The sequence below is a fragment of the Bacillus rossius genome, chromosome 10, assembly GCF_032445375.1.
Source record: "Bacillus rossius redtenbacheri isolate Brsri chromosome 10, Brsri_v3, whole genome shotgun sequence".
NCBI lineage: Eukaryota > Metazoa > Arthropoda > Insecta > Phasmatodea > Bacillidae > Bacillus > Bacillus rossius.
Genome location: NC_086337.1, coordinates 34047335 through 34065208, shown reverse-complemented (window position 1 = coordinate 34065208; position 17874 = coordinate 34047335). Strand labels below are relative to the sequence as shown.

The 17874-nt window shown below is 40.3% G+C and overlaps 1 protein-coding gene across 1 annotated transcript in view; it reads left to right on the top strand.

Annotated features, from left to right (window-relative positions):
* The window catches only part of LOC134536317 (hemicentin-2-like), a 365105-nt gene that overhangs the window by 346020 nt on the left and 1211 nt on the right, over positions 1-17874 (top strand). Inside the window, exons 8-14 of the mRNA XM_063376068.1 lie at positions 7031-7161; positions 8926-9085; positions 10131-10424; positions 11171-11479; positions 12957-13247; positions 13858-14042; positions 15582-15722. Coding sequence (XP_063232138.1) covers positions 7031-7161; positions 8926-9085; positions 10131-10424; positions 11171-11479; positions 12957-13247; positions 13858-14042; positions 15582-15722 — 1511 coding nt within the window. The remainder of the gene's footprint in view (positions 1-7030; positions 7162-8925; positions 9086-10130; positions 10425-11170; positions 11480-12956; positions 13248-13857; positions 14043-15581; positions 15723-17874) is intronic.

Genomic DNA, 17874 nt, shown 5'->3' with positions numbered 1-17874 from the left:
AGAAACTACGCGCTTCATTTTGAGTTGTCACATTAGGGATAAAATGTTCGTAATTTCAGTTTCGTTGATCAGCATGAAAATACGCAACATTAGAGCCCTATTAGAATTTTATAATCAAAATATTTGTTTTGGTCCTACCATATTAATGCTATGATAATTATAGACCAAGCTTTGTCCTCTGCACACGAGGCCATCATTAGGTTACTATTTCCCAACATAATCGTCACGTTCGAGTGACTGTAGGGCCATGATTTATTTTTTTCCGCGGATTCACTGGTTAGCAGACTTGACGATGCATATATGCCTCGCTTTGATGATTGCACTTGAGTGCTCTAGATGACCCTGGGCGTGTTGTGAACAAAGGATGAGAAGTAGTTACCGGATCACGCGTATCCCTTCTATTCATCCCATCAGTGCTCAGCTGGCATCTCGACATCGGTCATCGTTGACGTCGACTGTCGACGAGGCTGGGGACGCAGTGACTTTCGACGGGCAGAGACGAGAGTCTAGCGGCAGCAACGCTACTTCCTGCAACTGGCTGCAAATGCCGCACCGCTGACGCTCGTTCCGGGGCCGGCGGCGTGATCCCGCAACGGGAAGCCTTCTTTTCACTGACGAGAGAGCAAAAAGTCCGATCGTGAATTTTCGGTTTTTTTTTTTGGTTCATTGTAAATAAATATGGAGGTGCTGTTTAAAGGAAAGGCCATAAACAAGGCAACGGTATTTATTTGTAATCGTTTTTAGAGGAAAATACCTAATTGAAGAAACGTACTTCATGGATTTGTATATTTTTCATACCGAATAAAGTCTAGGAAGTCTTTGTCTTCCACAAATATTCTCGGGACGCCCCATATTCCCTTGCAATTTTACGCAACTTGTAATTTTCAGGTAAAGACATGATAACTAATGGTCAATTAGTTTAGGTTAGCTACGTTATAAAAACTTTAAAACATTGTGGACGCTTGATTTGGTTAGGATAGCTACATTAAAGATACTGTGAAATCATGTAAACGGTTTCCTAGCGCTGGATAGCTACATATTAAAAAGTTGCTGCCGCTAGACTCTTGTCGGGCAGAGCTCCAGTCACCAGCCTGAACAGAGGTTGGATAGGCCTCCGCCGGACCACGGGTTCACTGGGTGACTGAGGCGTCCCAGGGTGATGTGGTGGACCAGGGTAGGGGGGCGATCATTACTGATAACGTCAAAGGGCTAAGGACACAGTTGACTGTTTGGTTAGATGCTGGGATGGGTGGCCTCAAGTCTCTCGTCATAGCCGGGGCTTTTAACGGCTTTCCCGGTTGCGCGGAACGGCGTATCCGTTTCCTCGCCCAAAGGAGGACCCAGGGCGGCAGGGCTTTATGGTTGAGATCGCAGGGTTTAAAAAAAAAAAAAAAGCGTGTGCATGGAGTCTACGCACCACATAAGTAGAAACTTAGTTATTACGACGGATGTCCGTAAAGTAAGTACCATTTTCACCGACATTTTTAGTTTACTACGTTTCTACTTCACATTTTCACTTAGTCACCACTCAGTTCCAAGCACTTTTCGTATCGCTGCACTAGTTGTTTTTTTTTTTTTTTTTTACCCTTCTGCGGAGATTTTGGTCGCCTGGGAAATAAACCAGTTGACAATCGTAATTTTTTAACTTTTGCGATAATTTTCATGACTCACGTTTCACTAACTCATCTAAAATGACGCCTTATTCGATCCAAAAAAACTGTAGCCATCATTTTTCGACTCTAGTAAGGCATTGCGTATTCCAATTCCGTAATGCCTATGGCCAAGGCGTCCGTTCCATTCGCAGGCGACGAACTTATATGCAGAGTGTCACGAAAAGTGCCTGTAACTGAGTGGTGACTATTTGTAAATGCGAAGTATATATGTAGTAAACTAAAACTGTCAATAAAAACTTTTTCTCGCGAGTTGATTTTTTTTAATGACCACATGGTACTTACTTTACGGATATCCCTCGTATATTATTAGTAATAGGGAACTGAATTCTCTTTGGCTGAGAATGCAAAGTATGAGAGCGCTAAAACACTCTATTGCGCAAGTATGCAAGTGTGAATGTATGTAAGGATCCAAGTGTGCAAATGTGCAAGAACGCAAGTGTTCAAGTGTTCAACTATACATGTAAGCAATTATGAAAGAGTGTAAGTTAGCAAGTATGCGAGGCAAATGGGCAAGTATGCGAGTGTTCAAGTGGGCAAGGGTGCGAGTGTGCAACTATGCAAGTGTGCAATTGAGTAAGAATGCGAGTGTGCAAGTACGCAAGTGTTAAAGAATGGAAGTTTGCAAGCACGCATGTGTGCAAGTATGTTGCCTAATTTCTACCTCTTCCCTGCCGTCTTCTACTCTGTCGGTTCCCCCACCGCGTACCCAACTATTCCCTTCATGCGATCGGAATTTTCATAAAGCTCGAAAATTGTAGCTCCCTCAGCAAAGAACCCTCTGACACAATGTATTATATTGACATATGGTTCAAGCAAGTGTTTTACTTGTCTTTAGGAAGTTAGTCCACCGCTGTCGCTAACACTACCATCTTATAAACTCACAGTGTTTTCTGTTTGTTTTGAACAACGTAACTACACGATCCTTTGTTCAATTTATAACAACAGGATCACAAAATATGAAATAAATTAATTGCTAATGAAATGGTTTGGTTTTTAATTTATAGTTAAATATTTTTATAGGTTCATAAGAATATTCATAAGAATTATAAATAAGGGACAATATCTTTATAATCCTTTAACACAAAGTAAGCAAATTCTTACAAAAGGCTATAATTTTACTTAACATATCTTTATTAAGAGAACCATTACGAGTAAAGAAAGTAATGGTGTTGAGAATCTTGAGCAAAATGGAAATTCGGATGGAGAATGTCTTTCTTTTTTTTTCACTTCTGTTTCCACGGCCGTTGAAAAAAAGAGGACGCCGTGGGATGAAACGCAAGGAATTGTGACCGGGAGATTTATCGAGCAATTTGGCAGAGTGGCGCTCGGCGGGCACGCAGGGAAATTGAAAGCAGCGCCGGACCTCTCTCCGTGTCCCAGTAACACACACGACCCGCCGAGAGCCAACTAGGCTAATTAGAGTGCATTGATCATAACAGCAGTGACATCAACTCAGAAATAAATGTATCTAATTTTGTTGTTTATGTTTGGAATGGAACAGGTTTTTTTAATCTGTTACTACACTTCGGATTTGTTGCCAGCAATAAAATAGTTAAGGAAAATTATTAATCTTTGATAAATAATTATTATTGCATAATTTTCGCAGGCTGTCAGGGCCATTGTCTGAAGTAGCTTGGCTTCTGGGTTGTAGCCGCGTCCTTGGTTAATAAATCACCAACGTTTCGGTCGACAGCGCAGTCGCCATCAACAGGGAGCAGTTACCTACTATTATTATTTCAGTTGATAAAAATAATATTTTCAGTAATTAAACGACACTATGTCTCAAAATTGTAAATTTTCGGGAGTGCTCAGGTTTTCCATTAGTTTCAACTTTATTTATTTTGGGGTTTCTTTGCTAGTAAGAAGAATCTCTTTTCTAATTACTTATTTAATTTTTTTTTTTAAAGACAAGGATTTTCCAAATGGAAGCCTAATTGTTTAAGATAAATATTTTTTTGGAAATAGTGTTTTACAGCTTTAGATGTAAGGACATAGGCCTATGATTTGAATGCCCTATACAATACATCAAACGATAAATATACGTAAACGACATGGTTCCAACTATAGCCAATAAAATGATGAACATGCTATTTATATCTGAGGTAGAGAATTGTATTCGTGAGCGCTTTTTTGTTAAGAGTCGGTCTGGCTGGTCGTAATATTACTCAAAGATTTTCTACCTACAAATGCAATATATTTGTAAGTTTTAGCATTAAAAATTAATCAGAAATCAAAACATAATCCGACACGTCATTAAATTAAGTTAAAGATTTATTTATTAGAATTTATTTACAAGTAACGCTTACAAAGAAAAATTGCTCTAATAAATGTTTTTAATAATAATTTAAATTTTGATGACTACCAATAAATATACGACTTAAGAGGCCACTGTAAAAATTGAATGTTTTTGACTTTTATTTTAGGACCTCTTACAGCAGCTTTTATAGCGGCAAAAAGCGGCAGTATAAGCTTTAAGAGCGACATAAATGATACCACCTGCAATGCGTACTTAAGTAAAACGATAAAATGCTTGTTGCTTAATGCATCCATAAATATTTCTCATATCACTTTGCGTAACATAAATTTTATGATATTTACCTGTAACTTTAGTTTTTAGGGTAAGTGATTTTGTCAGTATAATATATATACATATATATGATGAATTTTTTTGTTTATACTTTCTAAATCAGTAAAGTGTGTAGGAGTGTCTAAAAAAAAAATTGTAAAATACTTGAATTCACATATCCATTGAGATTTGTATACCTAGCGTAAGCATTTTTATAGTTTTTGGATGTGTTTTTGAGCACAAAATTTACACGTTACCGATACCGTTAGCCTTTTATTTCCAATCACTAACTGTACGCTAAATATTAAACTGTGGCCAGACGGTAAATAATACTTTCCTCGGTCTGCGAAACTAATGGATGCCCAAGAGGTGAGCTGTATTTTGCGGCAGGGCTACGCCAGTTCTACCATTATTAAGGTCATTAGTTTCCATATTTAATTAAGAATTAAATATAGAAACACAAACAAAATTATTCAGGTCTCTGGGGTAAGGCCTTGATGACAAAGCAATATTGATTCTTAAGAATTTGTATCTAAATAACTAATATGAAAATACAATTTTGTTCCAAACACTTTTAATTTTGCTCTGATTGGTTGCAAATATTTTCATCGCCGTTAATTTATTTTTTCTGATTGCATATTGATTAGAAGAAAAATTAAAAATAAAGTAAACCAAAAAAGAATTTTTTTTGCGTGATCCAAAACCCAGAAAACCTCTTGTATAGAGTGATCACGAAACAAATAGTTTGCCAAAAAATTTATTTAAAAATGTGCGCTAACGTTTTATTAATTTCAGGCAATAAGCAGTATACATCTGGCAACAAAAATTCATAAAAAAAAACCTTCAATGCTTTTTTAGAAAAAAGTTTACAATTTCTCAAAGAAAATAAAAATAATGGCATGAAAATGCAGTAGTATCCCAAATCAGTTGTGATAACTATACTTTAGTATTTATAAGAGTTTAAGCTTTTAAACGATTACAAAGCAAAAAATTATACTAACATTTTTGGTGTTTTCAAAGAGATAATTCAATAATGTCAATGATATAACAAGTCAAATTTGTAATTGTAACTTTGTTATTATGTAAATGAGGGCTTCATGATGCCAGAAATAGTCTTCCATTAATTCCTCCCAAATTGCTTTATCCTTCCAGACAAGGGACCGGCAGACTTTCGAGTAAGATGAGCCAAATTTTCAGTAAACAGCTTCTTCAATTGTTCGTAAACAGCATCAACATGTAATTTATCTGTATCTACATGGAATTTTAACACGATCCGAGATTTAAAAAAAACTATTTTAATTCACAAATTCAACAAATGGCTACTTAGGAAAAAAACATATAAATGTAAAAACATACGTTGGCCATTAACAGAGCTATACTGATAAAACAAGAAAACCTTAATTATTATAATTAATTAATTATTAAAGTAAAAATAAGCACCTGGTCGAGTGTGCTGGTGGGCGGTGCTATGGTAGGCGCGAGCAGAGGTTGAGGATATGCACTGTGATTGGGCCGTTTGATTTTGGTCGGTATTTTTTATTCGTGCTGAGGCAGCGCAGTGAGATGTTGAGCGGTAAAACCGGGGACGCACCACAACGCCGAAATACCATAACGCCGAACGTACAATAACGCCGAAAACCATAACGCCGAAATGCCAAATTGACCATAACACCGACAGCTAAAAAACTGCTGTGTACCACAACGCCGAATTACCACAACGCCGAAATACATTAACCCCGAAAAATTTCATTGCAGGACTGCCACAAAGGTTAGGTTAGGTAAGGTTACCACACAAATTCATTCTGTTGTTTTTCATTTTGCTCCTGTGACCCCCCCCCCCCTCCTCAAACCAAAATTTTTCGGCGTTACTGTATTTCGGCGTTGTGGTACACAGCAGTTTTATGGCTGTCGGAGTTGCGGTCAATTTGGCATTCGGTGGTATGGTATTCGGCTTTATTGTACGTTCGGCGTTGTGGTATTTCGGCGTTGTGGTAACGACCCGTAAAATAATATGAAAACAGCCGCACGCGGCCCTAGGCTAGCATCTCCTTGCATACTAAAAACCTGATAAGAGACTTGGCCCGGGTCACTGCTTATAACCATAGCTGTCATTGTTCCGTCGAGAATCGACAGTTCTCCTGTGTTATCTGGGAATTACCAAATTAGAGTATAATTTGTTTTTGTACCAGACAAACTGTAACTTAGAAGTCAAGAAGAAAGAAATATTATGTCAGCCATGTTTAAAATTCAAAACATTTCGAGATGCTGAAATCAAACAAGGAACAATTTTTTTTTTTGGGATAGCTCAGTGTTTTAACTACTTTAGCTTTTCTGTCCAAGCATTATTTCAAAAAACACAGACCACTTAATATAATCATTAATTTTGGGTTTTATTAAAAATCTAAACTGTAAAATAATTCATAAATATTGGTTTCTTCGGTTTTGTATTGAACTGCTCATAAAAACATTTGCTCTACAGATATTTCAACACCAAAAGGGATAAAAGTTAAAGTTGTATTTTTTAGTGATTACAATAATAAATGAGTAAAAGACTAATAAATGACATGTTTTAATTGTAACAATTCAGTTTGTTAATTCAAATATTTTGTATGTGATAAAATGCATACGTTCTACTTAAATGTCATATTTGTACATTATATAAGTATGTACATGAAAAAAATTATCAGTTAAACGATAAAAAAGAAAAAAAGGCCAAAGTTCTTAATGCAATGTACTATTTTAAAAAGAAAAAAATTGTAATTGGGTTTGATGTAAGTTTGTTTGGTTTCAGACGTTCCGGAAGTCCAGATTCACCTCGGCACTTCGCTCGACGCTGAAAGTATTCGCGAAGGAACGGATGTCTACTTCGACTGCACAGTAGATGCTCACCCGGCTATCTACAAAGTCGAGTGGAGACACAACGTCAGTAGCAGAAACATGTGAATTTTTTTCTGTTATGGCCAGTTGCACTATTAGATCTCTTTTCATGACCATGTTTTGCCCACATTTTCGGTCGCACCATTGTGTTTGGATCGCTGAACTAAGATATTTGGGAACTTCGAGATTAACTGACCGGTCTTGCAGTTAATGACAATTATTTCGGATCAACACAGCGCAATAAGACCTGTCCAGAATTTGTTTGGACTTATTGCAGGTTATTATTGTTACCAGTCGTAAATATTGTAAATATTTACCGGGTTCGTAAAGGATAGCCAAATTAAAGATTTTATTACACTCACAGTTTTATTTATTGCCACTATTTACATTGCTAGCAAATAAACTAAAAATGCCAATTAATCAATTGTACTTAAAAATGTCTATTCCCCAGTCACTCGTTTCCACACACCGCACACCTCGCTGGGCCACATCTCTGGCGCAACTCTCGCCACAGCACCCCTCGCGGACCTCCGTCGCAGGACTCCGCCGCTGCACTCCGCCGCCGCCGTCGCACTTCCCCTTCGCCGAGATCCCACTCGACGCCTCGCTCGGAACTTCGCTCGGAACACCGCCGCGCCCACGACACTATCACCCGGAACTGAACTCTTCGCCCTATAACCTTCGTCCAGGGACTTCGCCGCTCTATCACTCGGAAACTCCGCCGCGGGAGAACTCCCGACTCCAATGAACTCCTGCCCTGGAACCTTCGTCCAAGGACTTCACCACTCTGCAGCACCCGCGGCACTATCGCCCCGGAAACTCCGCCGCGGGAAACCTCCCGCCTGAACTCTCACTGACTCTCTCCCTGAGGCCGGCGTCCCCCGGCTTTTATATCAGCCCAGGCGCTTTCCAGAAATCACGAGTGCGGCTGTGGCCAGTCGCGTCATTCCGCGCCGACCCGACGGCAGAAATCTCTCGAAACATGTGTCGGCGGCTCGCGTAACTCCGCCGCTGTCAGGTTTCGGATGTCAAACTAACAGCGCCGCGCGGGGAGCTGAGGGCTGGAGGGAGGGGAAGCGGCGACCTAGGTGCGCGCGGAACGTCTCATGTTGCGCGGCCACATGTCAGCCAGCTGTGCACCTGCACGTGTCGTGGCCTTGCTCACGTTCGTAACAATATGATAAAATGACTACACAATTTCAGATCATATATAATACATGTAAGATAAATGGTATTTGTTGTAGTATAACAATCATTTCTCAAGTGAAATATCCGTATTTCAAGCTTTTGATGCTCGTATTTTAGTCCAGTGCTTTAAGAAAGCTCATTATTTCGTCATAATTATGCTCCATGTTAAGAAGAGGTAATTACAAATAAAATATTTATATTTAAGACTGGTTTACTTTTGAATACCAGTATATACTCTAGTCGTTATTAAAAATGAACAAAGATTGGGCGGTGGCTGCATGAGCCTCTTTCCTGTTGACAACAATAAAAAAATATTTATCATCACGTCACAATTAATTGTAGGGATTTGAAATCGTTTTAGTCCATCAATATAGATACAGCTAACATTTCTTCGACACTGTTGCTGCAGATTAAAATTGTATGAACTTCCATTCATATTGTGTAGTCCCAGTACAGGTTGGCATAACAGTTAGACGAATGATCCAGAGATCATTTTGGGCTAAGATCATTGGATCGTGGATATAAGAACCGAATGGTGCAAATGGCCATCGGTGAATTGCATGACTGAAAAATAGGGGGATTAACTAGCGTCACGTCATGCCACATGTGTCTGTGCCTCAGGGTAAAACCCTACACCACAATGTCAGCCAGCGGGTGCTCGTTACCAACCAGTCCCTAGTGCTGCAGGGCGTGAGCAGGGCCAGTGCTGGGAACTACACGTGTGTCGGCTACAACACCGAAGGAGACGGCGAGAGCGCACCTTTCTACCTGAACGTCATGTGTGAGTACAAGAATTCAACACCCCAGACAGAGGAGTACTTGACACGTGCCGAAACCTGGAAACCTTTTGTGAATACCTGGCACGACCTTCCGTGAGACTTATATGCAGGAGATTGCATACCCATCCTCGAGAAATTAAGGCTATGACCAAATTTGGACCCCACAAAACTCAAATCAATCTTTCTGATGGACTTGGTGACCCAAAAAGGCTCGAAACCCTCCACTTTGATATTGTCGGGTCCGATTGAAGGGCTTTCTTCTCTTCTGCTACAGTACTACAATAAAAACCTGGGCTTTCAGGACCAACTTTATTTTATGAATCCATTCTTTGCATTACTGTATCTACTGTGTTGCCACTTTGGGGCATGCTTAAATCTCATCCTGGGACTTCAAGACCAACCTTTCTTTTATGGATTAACAATTTCTAAATTACTGAATGTATTGTATCACACATCATTTGGTCATGCTGTAATCTGATCCTGGGATTTCAGGGCAAATCTTTCTTTCAACGGGTAAACATTTTATACATTACTGCATGTACTGTGTGGCATGTCACTTTGGGCATCCTCCAATCTGATTCTGGGCTTTCAGGGCCAATCTTTCTTTTTACGGATGTACAATTTCTAAACTTCTGCATGTATTGTGTCACACATAATATGGTCATTCTGTAATCTTATCCTGTGATTTAAGGGCAAACCTTTCCCTCAACAGGTGAACGTTTTATACATTACTGTGTGTACTGTGTTGCATGTCACTTTGGACATCCTCCAATATGATTATGGGCTTTCAGGGCCAACATTTCTTTTTACGGATGTACAATTTCTAAACTTCTGCATGTAATGTGTCACACATAATATGGTCATTCTGTAATCTTATCCTGTGTTTTAAGGGCAAACCTTTCCCTCAACAGGTGAACGTTTTATACATTACTGTGTCTACTGTGTTGCATGTCACTTTGGGCATCCTCCAATATGATTCTGGGCTTTCAGGGCTAACCTTTCTTTTTACGGATGTACAATTTCTACGTGACTGCATGTGGCTCGCAGATGCCCCGACGTGCCGACCCAGCCTGACGAGGGTGCACGGCGTGGCCAAGCAGGAGAAGGTGAACATATCGTGCGAGGTGGAGGCCAACCCCTCCCAGGTCACCTTCCGCTGGATGTTCAACAACTCGGCGGAGGCGGTGGACGTTCCGTCGGCGCACATCCTGTTGCAAGGCAACTCCAGCGTGGTCTCCTACACGCCCATGACGGACCTGGACTACGGCACTCTCCTGTGCTGGGCCACTAACACCATCGGCAACCAGCGCAAGCCCTGCGTCTTTCACATCATCCCCGCTGGTGAGTTTTTTTTATGAAAGTCTTTACATATGACAAAATATTTGTGATGGGATACTTGGATTTATTTTCTGTACTTCTGCTTTGGAGAAGATATCATCCGTAGCTTGATATTGGTTCGGTTTTCAGTCCTAATATATAACTTTTCTGGTTGAATATTAAAATATTTAAATCACGTACTGAGAACAATATTTTCCTTTTCTTGATGATTCGATGCTTCTCTTATTATTATGAATGCATGCAAGTTATAAGGCATGGATAATGACTAACGATTCAGAAGATTTCGTGTAAATGTTCAGCAGGTAGTAATTTGATAACTATATATACTATACTTTTAGATTAAATATTTTTTTGTTTATGCCAGACAAGAGCAAAAAGTGTAACATTCAAATTTTCCTTTTTTTCATAAGAAACATTTAGGAGACACTAAAAATGATAGAAATTGGTTAACTTTTATTCACTACTACAATGAAATGATTGACCTTATCCATTGTAAACAGGCATCGCTTTTTTTTAAAAAAAACTCATACCTGAAGACAAATAAAAAGGAATTAATGTAGATACCAAAAAAATGTATATATAATAAAATATGGAATAATTTAATCAAACACCGAAAATTTTAAGTTCAAATTATTGTACACCTAACAAACTGTTAACAAAATTCTCTTTTCTCGTGAACTAATAAGATAATTTTAAGATACTTGTTCATAATGTAAGACTGACAAATTAAAATACTGTTTTTCTTATAGGCCGGCCGGACTTGGTGCGCAACTGCTCGGTCGCCAACTCGTCGATGACGTCGTTCTCGATCCGCTGCCAGGAAGGCTACAACGGCGGCCTGCCGCAGTCCTTCCTGCTGGAGGTGCGCGACTCCAGCAGCCACGAGGTGCGCGTCAACATGACCGGCTCCTACCCTCGCTTCTCCGTCGCCGGGCTCGACCCGTCCAGCCACTACCTAGTCTACGTGTACTCGTTCAACCTGAAGGGCCGCAGCGAGCCGGTGGTCACGCAGGCCTCCACGCTGCGGCTGCCCGAGAAGCAGCTCACGGCCGAGAAGGGTGCGTCTCGTCCCCGCTTCCATCACCGTGCACCCTCTACCCCTTACCTTGTAGCTGCGTCCAACTCTTCCAAGACATGCCAGTGTGGTGCTGGCGAGACTGACGGGGTCTCGAGGGTGGTGCTGTCACTGGATTTGGGACCAGCATCAGTGACTGAAGGGCGGTCAGATGGCTGCTTCACAGGTGTAGTGTAGAGTGCTGCGATGGTTTTTATTATTTGGTCCAATGGATCAAAGTTATTTGCTCGTGGTTGGATGACTGCAATTAGAATTCCTGTCCATGCTCTTATTTTTATTTTATTGAACGTATTTGTACATTTTCTTCATAATGAAATTAAAATTAAAAAATTGCATGGACTATTGATTTACCTCTTCCAAATTTCGTACAAAACAATTAAAACTTGTTAAATTGTAGGTTTTTTTTCAAAATATCGTTCATACATCCTCAACTGTATTTCGTGCCAGACTTTCCTTGGGCACCCATTTAATTTCCGACAAGATTTTTGGCTAGCTAAAAAATTTACTTTTATTCCAAGACCAAAACAAGTGGTTCTTTTGGCACTAATCACGACCTTTTACAGAATTGTTATACCCTCACAACCACCCAAAGAACACTTTATCCTGTGAAATACTTTTCAATCCATCCTAATGCTCTCTCTCTCTCGCTCTGGTAAGTGCTCGCTAAATGACACCTCTCACTGCCTCTCAGCATAGGAGACAACCATTACCGTGATCAGAGCTTGCAAAGGGAATCCTAGCAGTTAACCTTTACTTGTTTGACATGACCCATGACAATTTAAATGAATACCTTCTGTAATCTACACAAGCTCCTTCACAATACCATACCATAAAAATGCGTAATCACTAGCAAATACCATATCTTCGAGACTCTGAGAACCCAATCTTTCCAATTCCATGGCATGAGCACTTGGGAGTATGGATTCAATGATAATGAGTTCACAATATCCACTCTCACTTGTGGTATAACTGTAATAGTCATCAGAAAATACTGCAGTGTACAAAAAATTAGAAATTTAGATAACTAGAGAAAAGATTATAATCCAGCAGATGATGCTTTGACTATATGGCGGTGCTTTGAAGAGGCAGAAGGTTGCACTGGTCGACAATAAAGAGCTTTCTAAGTCTAGTTATCTTGTCCCGAAGGAGTCAGGTCTTCTCCCAGTAATCTAATTTGAATAGGATCTATTTATCGGACATTATTTTCATTTACTCACATTTATATTTACGAATTATTTTCCTCACATCATTTCTCAAATGATTAAGAAAGAAAAAAAATAATTTTACATAATGATGCATTGTTTTTTTATCTAAGTGGTATTTTTAATTACCTTAATATAACATTTTAAAAAGTTTTTAAATCATGCTACATAAACGAAAGTCTGTAAATTCTGGCATATCATGTAAGTTATTTGAGATATTAGTACCAGAGAGGTCGGGATGGGAACGGCTGTCAACAGAGCGGCCGAGGACCGGGTTCCGGTTCACGCCGATGATGAGCGTGCTGGTCGGCATCTTCACGGCGCTGGTGATCGTGGCCGTGGTGATCGTGCTGGTGCTGAGGCTGCAGTGCTCTCGCAACGAGGACCGCCGCAAGAGGCACAAGGCGGCGGAGCAGCGCTGTGGCGGCAGCAGCGGCAGCTCCGGCGACAAGGGCGGCAGCAGCCCCGTCAGCAAGCTGGACCCCGGGGGGAACGAGAGCGGCGACAGCGACGAGAAGAACCCCGACATCATCCCGCAGCCCTGCAGCGGTGAGTGGCGCGCGTACTGTATCTGTGCTGCCAGCAATATCTACCTGCATTTCTGCAGCGCATGTAGCGAGGGAGATTATACCTGTACGGCCAACAATATCAACCTGCAGCCCTGGTGCGGTGATTAGCAAACATGTGTTTAGAGATTATATCCCTGCAGCCCTTGGGCAGTGAAAAACAAAAACATGTAGAGAGAGAGAGTGATAATATTTTTACAGTACATAATTACATCGTATTGAATTTTTCAGCGGTGACTAGCAAACATATCGGTACGTGTGAGGGAATGCATGTCCGGAAATAGCTTAATTAATTAAATTCATTTTTATTTAAAAAATGTTAATGCTTATTAATTAGGTTATGATAGTTTCAATATAAGTCCAATTTCTTATGGTATTTAGTTTGACCATCCATGAGTTGTTTGGCTTAGCGAAGCGGTGCGGTTTCTCGCATTCCAGAGCATCCACGTTGGGAATCCTATTTCGGCCGCACTGACTTTCAGTCTACAGTGGTTTGTCCCGAAATAGCTCGTGATTGTTCGCGTCCTGTTGAATCCTGGTCCGTGGCAGTTGTGGTGTTGCCGTGCCGTGTATAGTCGATGGTGTTGTCGCAGTGGACAGCGAGGAGCACGCGGACTTCCTGCGCAAGCGGCAGCACATATCAACCATCGAGACCATGTCGCCCTCCAGGAGCCTGCTGCAGCAGGACCTGCCCGGCCACGGCTACCCGGGCTACTGCACCCTGAGGAACGGCATGCCTCTGCAGGAGCTCAACAGCATCGGCGCCAAGCAGAAGATGGTGAGGAGTTTAAAAGGGCATGATCCCTAACAGCCAAGTAGGAAGTGGCTATGCCCTAGATTAATCTTTTAGGCTATATATCGTTCTGTTTACGATGGTGACTCAAGTTTCCACTACTTATAATCATGGGATGTATGTAAAAAAAAATATTATTAAAAATATTACAACGATTGCGGCTAATCTTTTACATCCTTATTGATACCACTCAGCACCATAATGGCTGTTTGGATATTCATGAAATTTTGTACATAGTTACGGTAGGTCCTGAGATATGACATTCGGTACTTCTCATCCCGAAAAAAGTAATGTAAAATTACAGAATATTGATACTTCTTGATTGAAATTTTGCTATTGCAGTGTTGATGCTTCCTTCGTGTCCATAGCAATGGCTGTTGCAGTTTTTCATGCCTTCTGCATCTCCATGGCACATGCTTTTTATTTTTTTTCCTCTCTACATTTGAGGCACTGCAGTTGCGTAGCCAAGGGTAGAGGCCCACGAATAATGGGCTGTGCGAGAGTGTTCTGCCTGTATACCGTCATAGCAAAGCATGGGTACTCGATCAAGTAAATTATATTGTAAAAGACTTGAAGTGCAAGGGGCATGTCATCAACATCGATTTCACATAAGCATAACTACGTCCATATCTGAACCACGGTGTAACTTCTTTAACGCACTAGCGGTCTGAATCTCGCGACGACTGAGATACGATGTATCGACCGACGGATCGCCAGTCTTCTTGTTGGGTTCGACGACAAGATACGGCATCTTGTTTGGGCGGCTCCTTGCTGTCGTTGTTGGGAAATGTCGTAACTTAGAAACACATATCTTAGAAAAACACAAATATAATTTTCTATGTTATATATTTTCTAAGTGGCGTGTTTCTAAGTTATTGTCGTTCAAACTTTTGTTAGTTCTAAGTAATGTCAGCTTCTTTGCTTCAGGGTTGAAGCTGCGTCGAAGGCGAATATATAATACAATAACTGACTGCTCCCTGATGATGGCGACTGAAATGTCGACCGAAACGTCGGTTATATATTCGCCTTTGACGCCACAGTTACCTATTACAGAAGGTAACTGATTCCTGATGATGACGACTGCAATATCGACCAAAAAATAGGTTAAATATTTGCCTTCGACGTGGCAACAACCCAGAAGCCAAGCAACTGCGGGCAATAGCCGCGAAAGACTTCGATCTTTATAGTTATAAGTTATGTAGATTTTTTGAAGATTCTAAGTTATGAATGTTCTAATCTGTGTGTTTATATTTTATGACAGTTCAAAGATGCGTGTTTCTAAGTTATGATGTTTCTTAGTTATGTGTTTGGCGTTGTGTGTTTCTACATCGTGGACGTCCTAGCTTGAGACGGTTCAAACGTTATGTGGAATTTTTTATTTCAAGAATTCTAATTTACGAATGTTGTTAAGTTGTATGTTTCTAAGTTGTTTGTCAATCCCTCGCCGGCTGACTCGCTGTCGTCACGTAGACGAAGAGTGAGGCGAATACCTCGTTTCCAAGAGCGTTCACCCGTGACTATCAGTTCCGACGTGCGCCGAGGGTCGTTGCTCCCGCGGTCATTCACCTGGCTCCGAGCGTCGCCCACAGCATCGACATCGACATCGACATCGACATTGACTTCGCCACCGCGGCAGCTGTCTTCGGCCGTTCACGTTGGACTGCCGTATTTAACGTCAGCTATTTTACTTCTGTTTCAACTTCCAGCAGATTATTTTTTTTACCTAAGAGCGTGGTCACTGCTACTCATAAATTTACATTATTTACACCACTTAAATTAATAAAGGTAATAAAAATATTTTTTTTTATCTAATCCAGTGATAGCTGGTTTCTAGGCCGGAGCACCTTGGAGCCGATGGTGCTAGAAGTCTATACATCTTCAGACATCTCACTGCGTTTGCCCGACCACAGCGAAAATACGACTTTGGGCGAAAATTTCCACATAATCAAACTTTTAACTGGTTATTCAGTCGGAGGAGACGTGGTTCTCACCCGTGCACAATTTCGACAAGTCAACCGCCTTTGATTGCCAGAATTGCACTTTGGGCAGAAAAACCAGCCTAGTCCCGCAACGGAGTGATTCGGGACGAGGGAACATTCAGGGCGATCGATCAACCACGGTGTTTGGAAAAAAAATTTTTTTAATGTACCTCATATTACCAACAATTACAAAATAACTAATAACTAAGATACATGGCATAACTGAAGAATAAAATAATAACAAATTCAGGAGAATGGCTTCTATTCCAGCAAGGCAACTGTTTGCAATATGATTTTGACAAAATATTTCCAAAAAAAAAAAAGTTTATGCCAACTTGCGTGTATTCTTGGCCGCGCGCTTATGAACCACGGGTGTTGCCCTACGTAGCTGCACACTTAAGTCTGCAGTAGCGGTCCTGTGATAAACAAAGATCTTCGTCCATCCCCGTACGGCTTAAGTTGTTGGTGACAGGCCTTTTTCAAATAAGCCAAATAATTCGTCAATATTAGTATTTGTACCCACACTCATATGTGTTGTAAGGAATAAACCATGGAATTGGCATTACATCGACGCAATTTGTCTTGAAGAATTTTTAATTCCAAATACTTATTTTTTATTAAAAATGGTACTACAGGTTTTCCATATCTTTCTATGGACGAAAAAGCATGATCCTGACCAAAATCTTAACGAAAATAATTTATTCTTCCATCTCTTACGCTTACCCTGGGTGCTGAAAATTTCAACCTAAGAATTTCTTCATTAGATGAAGAAGCATAAAGAACTGCGTCTCACTATGAAGCAAAGGTAATCTCAATATATAGGACACAATTTGAGAGACGAGAGATACCAGATATTGCAACTCATCATTGAAGGGAAGATACAAGGGAAAAGGTATAATGGTAGGAGGAGTAATTCGTGGATGCAAGACATTCGGAGAGGTACAACTGCACGTCAGAAGAAGGTATCCATGCTCCAACGTGTTATGTGGACCACCAACTTTCATAAGGAGAAGGCTTCTTAATAAGAATAAGGCATATTGTCATATTTAATATGTTTTCCCTTGAATAATAGTGCAATTATTACTGAAAGGGGATAGGACAGGTTTCTGTAATCAAGTCATATCTAGATCAATATAAAGTTTCGTTCACAATTTTTAAAATTTTGAGTGTGGAAATGCATGTTTATAATGTATAGATTTTGCTGCTAAATTACTTATTACTGATTTAAGAATATTTCAAGATATTATAAACTTTGCTAAACAACAAACGTACCTCAACAACACTCCATTAGAAGTGAACTCTCCTTTTACATGTGGTAAGGAAGGGAAAATTTGGAAAAAATAAATAAAGAGTAAAATATCTCATAAACGAAAGATTTTTCAAAAAGTTATTAAAATGAATTTTTCGCTGCTTTTGAACTTTCCGGTTGATTCATTGAATTTGGCCATAAGGGGCTGGGACTACTGTGTATTTCCTGAAAATTTAATGATATATATAATATATATATATATATAGGATCTGACTCCATCATAACTTAAATGATATTGGATTAACTATAAGGTATTCATGGGCCGTTGCGAGCGTGTGGATTTGGATCGTCAGCTCTGAGTTAGTCGCTTGCCGGAAAATCGCCGCTCTCTGCGTGTTTTATCACTCTGCGGTTTGTTGATATTGGCGGATGAATCACTGACTTGCAGCGCGTGTGAGGTTAGAGTGTCGGTGGTAGGACCGAAAGGTCACAGTGCAGGAGGGGAGAGAAGTTGGTGAACCACTGACAAGGACAGAGAGTGTTTCAGCAAGAGTATAGGTTGATGATATCGGCGTCTATAGATGGTTCT